Consider the following 8,109-nt stretch of genomic DNA (forward strand, 5'->3'; position numbering starts at 1 on the left):
CACATACCCGGGTATGTGTAAACAGCACCTAAGTGCAGCACTCAGTAGAGGTGAGATAACAGCTGCGTGCAGCTGCGTGATGACGTGCCCACGCCTCTGACCCTCACAGGTGAGTTCATTTAGAAGTTAATGAGCGTCTCTCACTGTCTGCCGGGTGAAAGCGGGTAACCTTGCATGGAAAGTCATCGTGAGCCGTCGGTTTCAAGTGTTGAAAAAAAATCCTGAAACACACGATGAGTGATTCAGAACAGCAGCAAGTAAGTCAGCTTTTTTTATTTTTCTAAAAGAAAAATGCGTGTGTGATGCTGTTTGTATGCGTGAAGGGTTGCGAGGCATCTACTACATCTTGAAAATATGCACCAAAAACCTTTAGCAGATGGGCTATTTGTTCGGGCATGTACTCATATATACATACATACATACATACATACATACATACTACATATATATATATATATTTTTTTTTTCTATCCACCCAGGATGCAGAAAAGGCTGGTGAGCCTCAGTGGCCTGAGAATGGAGATGAGTGGAGTGACGCAGGGAATGAGACCAGTATGGACTGTGAGCTTTTGCAGGCCATGGCAGAGGAGGACGAGGAGATAAATGTCTACAATGAGGAGACGTTTGGGATGGGTTTGTAGAAGTCCCTCAATTTATTTATTTATTTTTTTCTAAATGAAGTAATAGTTTGAGTCATCCTTTTGTCCTCTGAAGTGTTAAACAGCCTTTTGCTGATTCATCAGCAGGTGCACTGACTCAGCCTGTGTCCTCATGATCTGCAGCTGCTTAAGAGTATGATGTTTGACATCATAGCAAGGTGTTTTTAATCAGTCATTTTGATCATGAAAGGCAGTGGCTGAAGTACACATTCATTATGGTTAGCTCTTTGTTTTCCAGGTAAAGGCTCCATATTTTACCCTTTATGACCAACTGTCTAATTCTGGACCGATTCCACACATTTAAACTGAGAAAAGACTGTACCAGTGGCAATAAGCTCCAGGACTCATCATGACTTTACTAACTTGCTGGTCCAACAGTTAGAACCACTGAGATCGGTGTCAATTTTTGGGACTACTAGAAACTTTTTAACCATTTTGATAAAACGTGGTGGCAGCGAGAAGCTTGTTGGTGGAAAGTTGAGCTCAACTTCCATTAGTGGTTCTACACCGGCATCAACATGGTCCTGGTGGACGGGTTCCTGATTGGCACTGCTGCAGAGCGACTATTTGATGAGTTGTTCCAATTTTGGCACTTTTTTTTTTTTTTTTTTTTTTTTTTTTGCCCATGTCAATAACAGAACATGTTGTAAATGGTTTAATTTGTCAGACTGAGAATTTCCCCTCAGTAGATAATTTAAGCTCTGAAAGTGGGAGTTGGGAAAGTTAAGGTGCCTAACTAATTACACTGATTCCATTTTCTATTCTATAAATTGTGATGACTGTCTTGTGGAAAAATGAACAGTTGTCACCTTTTTAATGTACAAAGCTTAACTCCATTTCTGCACATGTCCTCATCGTAGATGTCGACCCACAAGGGAAGACTGATGACCTCTGTAATGGCAGCATTCCATTTGGAGACCCACTGCCTCAAACGCCACCACCAGAGCCCAAACCTCCGTCCCCCCTCTGCGCCCCCTCCTCCCCTTCCAGACCAAAGTATCTGCCTCGGGCTTCCCCATGGCAACGCAGCAGAGGTAGGGGACGGAGGGGAGGACTGGGCAGGGAGCAGCTATTTGAAGACCCAGCTGTGATGAGGATAGTTGAGGGGCGACAGAGCCTCATGGTGAGAAAGAGGAAAGATTTGAGAGATTTTCTGTTAGAGGGGTCAGCTGGTAGCAACTCTGTTTTCTGTTTTTGCTTTTTTTTTTTTTTTAAATTATTATTATTTTTTTTTATAAAAGAGTCTTGACAGCGCCATAGTGGACTGTGGGCATGCCTTGTGCCGAAATACCTTTGAGGATGATGTAAGTGCCAAATGTGGAAAAACATCCTTTTTATTTATTTCCATTGCTGCTATGTGCTGCTTACATTTAGTTGACGTTTTTTCCACTTTTTTTTTTTTTTTCTTTGTACCCCCAGAGGATGATACCCTCTTTCAGAAAAAACAGGAGAGTCTCAGGATCAATCCTTCAGGTTAAAAGAAGAACATGTCATATGTATAACTGGGGGGTCCGTTAGATGATATTTTAATCTTGAGTCTTGTCTTTTGTAGGACAGTGCTATAGTGTGTGTAATTGGTCACAGAGGCAGAGGTCAGCACATGAACTCCAGCTTTCTGGATATACCATATCCCATCTCGTCCTACCGAGCTAGGAGAGGGGAACCCAGAGGATCCTACTCACGACAACAGCTTGGCCATAGAGGGCCTTCTCAGGTGGACCTCTTTTTTTTTTTTTTTTTTTTTTTTTTTTTTAGAAAAAGGGTAAAGAATCATTCCTGTGTGGGATGAATATGAAGTTGGAAATGGGAAAAGGGCTGCTTTAACTGAACAAGTACTGAATGGGAAGAGATGCACTGATCAGTGGGCCAATTTTAAGCTTGACTAGTTCTGATCAAAGGTTACTGATCAAATGCTGAATTCTCTCAAGGAGGAAATGTTCCTTGAATGGATCACATTGTCTTGTGTGGTGTCAGTTTTTCCTGAATTTTAGCTTTACATTTGTTGCAGATGCATGCACCCATCGTACCAGGATCACCCATCTTCTCGCGTCAACCACTGACCCCACGACATTTCAATCAGGTTTATTTCATTAGCTGTTACTTTAATGATTAATGCAAATCTGTCCACTTGGAACCGTCTGACTTCACCCGTGTTGTGCTGAATCAGTCAGGCTTTGCGTATCCTCCAAACCGCACTTGCCCCTCCACACCTCAGCCTCTAACTCCCAAGATGATGCAGCTTCGTTTTGGTTCAAACTCACCCAGACCGTCCCCCTTTTACAGCCCCTCGTCTATTCCAGTACAGCCTTTCAGGTAAGTGGTGATTTCACAGGAGATTTACAAAGTGCAAGTATCACATTGCAGTCACTTGAGTATATAGAAATAATGCTGTGCAGTAATGTGCAATTTTATGGTACTATATTAACATATAAATCCACTTCCTGCTTGACGGTTCTTTCCATTTTCCCACTATTTGCTGAAGTAGTTAATTTTACTGCCTAGAAAAGATGGACGTAGTCAGACGTAGCACTCATGGGCGTTTCATCTGTTTGTGATGTGGGTAAACATTTCCTTAATGAGATTAGTTGCTAATTTCTTATATTGGAGCATGATTTCTGTTCTGTCATTAATGGGCCTGTTTACAGTTAAAAATGACTACTTAACCAGGGTTTGAATTGGAGTGGAGCTTTGTTAATTGACAAGCCTCTGCCCAATGGAACTTTGTAGTTTCTGCATAGATCCTCCGTTCGCTTCACCAAAGTGCGGCTTGAAGATAAAACTACATCCTCTCTGTGAGAACCTGTAACTGTGTGCAGCATCAGAATTTGTTGAAGCTAATGGCTGAAAATAAATCCTTTCTCTGACCAACAGGTACCCCGGTCCAGTCACACAGCTCCATCCTCAACATAAACGACTACTCGGTCAGAAACAGCGTTTATTCCTAAGGTTTGGGCTACATCAAGAATATGAACTTATTTAGTCATTCTGTGTTTTAAGAAAGGACTAACTTGATTTAGGAACAATCTGTCCTGCTCACAGAAAGTCGGAAGGCTGGGACCCTTACTGTAATCTAATGAGTGGAAAAGAGAAGGAGTGGATCACCCGGCTGCAGATGATCCAGCTGCAAAGCGAGAATCCGTACCTTGAGGACTACTATTACCAGGTGGGTAAGGGGTTTTCATATGGTGTCTAATTTTAACTACCTGACCTCACCCTTGTCTTGGTTCTCCCCGTACCATGTAAAATTGAGTTTTAATGGTTCATGTGCTTAAACTCTAACAGGAGTATTACCGTCGAATAGAAGCCAAGATGGCTGAAGAAGAACTGGGCATCAGGAGCAAGAGGGAGCCACTCAAGCTCACAACACCTTATATCACAAAAACTGACTCCTACACACCAGGTCTTTCTCTTCCTTTTTAATTAAATAATAATAATATTAGCTTTGCTGCTTTCTAGAAAGTAAAGTGTTTTTTTTTTTTTTTTTGGGGGGGGGGACCGGCTTTAAACTGTCTTTAAATTATTAATATGGGTGCTTAGAACAGTCCATTTATAGGATGCTTGGCGTTAGTACTGAAGAGTGTTGTCAGTATGCAGAATAAAGGTAACACCTATCCAAAAAACATTTTAGATTTGTTTGTTCACCCTCTTTTGAAACCATATGTATATATACACTATATGGAACATACTCTGAAAACTGCACATTTTCCTGTAGTAGTAAAAGGCTTTTGTTCTTTCAGTGGTGCACATTGAAGGCTCTTTAGGTCAAGTTGCTGTGTCCACATGTTACTCTCCTCGTCGCGCCATCAGTGCAGTTCATGCAGTCCAAGCTCACACTCCACCCGAGGTCTATTTTTGACAATCAGTATTTTGGAGATCTTCTCGATCAGGGCCTTCACCCATGACACGGATACTTACTTCCCATTTTTGCAGGATCAAAAAGACACCAGACAACAGCGGTTAGAGGTCCTCGGTAAGGTAGAAAAGGTACCCGCTTCTTTTGATTTTATTTATTTTTCACTGGATTTGATGCAGTCAATTTTTAGATATTTTTATTATTTTATTGCCAACAGTTTGTTGTTCTATCCTGCAGTTGTTCATAGCTTTGCTAGAGGTGGAGGAAACAGAGAGGATGAAAACGGCGGTCTTGTCTGAAGCAGAAAAGAGGAGGTTGATGGAGAAAACTCAGAGAAAAGTGGAGAACATCTACTTCCAGTTGCAGCACCATAACTCTTTGTGAGTCTTTGCCCATCACTTTGCAAGAAGGGTTGTGAAATACTGAAATGGGATACACTCCAGTATTTCTAGCTCTACATCCTAGTGCACATTTGTCTTTTGATTTTGAATAATAGGCATTCTCAATTCTTGATGTAGAGATTCGGGAGAGGAGTTTCTTCCTTTCCTGCTTGTCTCAAAAGGCAAAAAGCTCCTTGCTCGTCTGCTCCCGTTCCTGAAACATGATTTGGCAATGAAAATCTTGCACATTGTGACCTGCAACCTTCCTACACTGATGAGCAGAGATACAGAGGAGGTGGGTCAGTTTTAAATGTCATTATTTCCCAACTGGTCAAGCACTTTCTTTTTGTAGCAGAATATATAAAATGTATAAGAATTTACACCAAAAAATAATTACTGACATCTGTATTCTGGTCATATTTAGTTAAATTCCAGCCAGTAAACTATCATTCCAGGCCCTTCCAGTTCTCTACTCACCTCTTCGAAATTTGATCAATGGCCTGACGTTCAGTCAGCTCATTGGTGTCCTCAAAGAGCTGACGTCATCCGAGTCTGTGGGAAGGTCTGATGGTCTCTCGCTGGCATGTCAGAACAAGGTCAGTGCCTTGTTGCTGCACAGCTTGAATTCTTCTAGCTTTTCCTCACATATTTCTTCTTCTTTCAGTTTGGACTGTCCTTACTTTATGCTCTCCTGTCCCATGGAGAGAAACTGCTATCTTCAAGCATTCCTCTTGAGCCCAGCATTGGCGACTTTGAGACCTGGTGGGAACATGAAGTGTATAATGCAGCTACTTGAGAACTTAACCACTCTTATGTCATTTTGATATTGGTGTTTTTCTTTTAGGACCGACATAATATTCCAGGTTGCTGGAGAGCTGTCCCAGTGTTCACTCGTGGAGCCGCTGCTTATGCCTTCAAACCTTCTCACGCTCTTTTGTCGCTACCTAGACAAGCGCACTGTGCATCAGCTGAAAAGCAATATGGAGTGAGTCCTTTTTTAGATGCGTTTGACAGAATGTCCACACCTAAAAAAAAAAAAAAACATTTGTCAGACCTGAATATGATCATCAAATGTCTTGATTTAGATCTGCAACAGGATTCCTGGCTCTTCCATCTTAAGGAGGATGATGGCTAATGAGATGTTCAGCCAGTGACCAGGTTGTGGTGACGACTGGACTGAAGGAAGCAGATGCATTTAAAAACTCCTCAGTGCCATTTATCACAAGCTGCATAACATGCCCTTTTTATTTTATTTATTTTTTGGTTTTGATTCCATACCACCCACCCATCCCCTCACACTTTTGCACCTGAAACTGTTTCCCTCTTTTAATTTATCTAATTATTTTACTTTCCTCCGTTTGGTCTCATCAATGTTTGTTAGTTTGTTTGTCAGTTTAACAAACATTGATGTATTTATTAGTTAGTTCAACCTTCCAAAATGATATTGACTGTGGTAATCGACTCATTTACATTACCACTGAATTTCATTGTTATTGAAATTCCAGGACGATCAATTTGTGTTTCATCAGATATGGTGACCAGGTTGAAGATTGTGTTGTAATTTATGATTGTACAGCTGAATGAATATGTTGATTATAATAACCAGTGAAGGAAGTTGTTGTGGCCCAACACATGCCATTCAATTTTGGGTTATTTTGTAAAAAGGCATGCATTGTGTATACATGTGTAGTGTTACTAAAAAAGATGTATTTGATGCAATTTTCCATCTTAAAAGTTTCAGTTGTGAAGATTTTTATTTATTGATTTAATTTGGAAACAGGAATAATTTAAATTGCACCCTTGTAGAGCACTTGCAATATGAATAAAAAAAAATATATTTGAAATTGCTCAACAGTTTGATCAAGTCTGCAGAAAATGCACAATTACTAACTCGTTAAGCGTATGTGCATTTGTCTTTCTGTACCATCCCAACTCCTGGATCAAGTTTACTTGATGGAAGGAATTTAAGAAATAGAAATTACTTTGTCAACTTCAGAGTCTCCTGAAGAAATAAGTGGGTCTCAAGAGTTTGTGGCTTTGGTTGAAGAGTTTCAACCAAACAATGCTGGGCAGTGTTTAAACACCAGTGTGAGATTCCTAAAGAGAAATGGCAGTACATGAAATTCCAGACTTGGAGAGTAGGAAAGGATTTATAACAAATCTACAAAACAAATGGGTAATGAAGGAGGAGATGGAACTGACAGTTAAAAGAGGGATGATGTTGACACTTGAACATTCAATCACAAATTGATTTAAGTTTCTCTTTGACTAAACTATAAAAGTTGGGCAACGTCTTGCTGGTAGACATTGGAGCGTATAATATGGGGTTAAGCTAGTTCAATCATGTATGTTCATAATACAACCGATTAAGGCACCAGTCAAATATAAATCTTGAAGTTCATCCTGATAAATTCATTTGACATAGGGTTACATTATTGGTTACTTACACTGAGGATGGGAAGGTTTTTGAGAAAGCCGAAATGTTGCACAATTATTAACCGACTTGACGAGGGGCTCCTGAAGCTGCAGTGTGTCGGAGAAAGAGGAGTTAAACCATACTGAGTGTACTTCATGTGCCTTTAAGACTGTGGTCAGCTGACGAGTTTCCAGAAAAACTGTTTTCTTTTAAAACTCCATTAATTATTGATTCATTGCCTTAAATACCTAGCCTGGGAATTCCCATGCTGCTTTGCGCGCGATTTCATTCACACTGCAAAGTCAGCCTGGAAACCACCGCCCTTATTTTTGCCTGAGTTAGGGAACCAATCACAGAACGGGGGGGGGGGCAGCAAGATGATGATGACGTCTATGCGCTACACCGAAGCTTGTAGAGTGTTAATCCAACATGGCAGCGGACACAACGTTACCGCAATGTTATATGCCTTCTACCCTCATATTAACTTTGCACAAACGACAATAATCGTTAAACGCCATCGTCTTCTCATACACAGTAAAGCGTCTTCTTCTTCCTCGTCAAATTTCTGTCGCTCTACATACGTCATCTGGTATAAGTGATACAATTGGCTATGAATCGCGCGCAAAGCAGCATGGGAATAACCAGACGCCATTTGATATACATTCGTAGCGCCCAATAAACGGCTCTAGGCATTCGTAAACCACGCCTCAAATACGAGAAAATGCACACCTAGTTCCCAGACCACCATCTCATCGAGATGTGGACGCGTCAGCTATTAAATACCTGGAATTTAGAGAGGAT

The 8,109-nt window shown here is 40.8% G+C and overlaps 1 protein-coding gene across 1 annotated transcript; it reads left to right on the forward strand.

Annotated features, from left to right (window-relative positions):
* The first annotated feature begins 233 nt into the window (after positions 1-233).
* On the forward strand, positions 234-6,686 carry patl2 (PAT1 homolog 2). The gene is made up of 19 exons (XM_075457507.1): positions 234-257; positions 480-633; positions 1,520-1,782; positions 1,901-1,963; positions 2,079-2,132; positions 2,212-2,373; positions 2,668-2,739; positions 2,827-2,972; positions 3,531-3,605; positions 3,699-3,822; positions 3,942-4,059; positions 4,397-4,503; positions 4,590-4,643; positions 4,750-4,892; positions 5,031-5,187; positions 5,348-5,488; positions 5,557-5,654; positions 5,737-5,877; positions 5,978-6,686. Exons 1-19 carry the CDS (start codon positions 234-236, stop codon positions 6,009-6,011), a joined length of 2,130 nt encoding a protein of 709 aa, XP_075313622.1. The 3' UTR covers positions 6,012-6,686.
* The last annotated feature ends 1,423 nt before the right edge of the window (positions 6,687-8,109 follow it).

This window comes from Odontesthes bonariensis, chromosome 23, assembly GCF_027942865.1.
Source record: "Odontesthes bonariensis isolate fOdoBon6 chromosome 23, fOdoBon6.hap1, whole genome shotgun sequence".
NCBI classification, from domain to species: Eukaryota; Metazoa; Chordata; class Actinopteri; order Atheriniformes; family Atherinopsidae; genus Odontesthes; species Odontesthes bonariensis.

What these genes read in the sequence shown, in the direction of transcription:
- patl2 (XM_075457507.1), top strand. Translation starts at nt 234, where the DNA reads ATGAGTGATTCAGAACAGCAGCAA. An exon ending in TGAGGAGACGTTTGGGATGG is followed by an intron (nt 634 to 1,519) that starts GTTTGTAGAAGT and finishes TCCTCATCGTAG; the next exon opens with ATGTCGACCCACAAGGGAAG. An exon ending in AAACAGCGTTTATTCCTAAG is followed by an intron (nt 3,606 to 3,698) that starts GTTTGGGCTACA and finishes TCCTGCTCACAG; the next exon opens with AAAGTCGGAAGGCTGGGACC.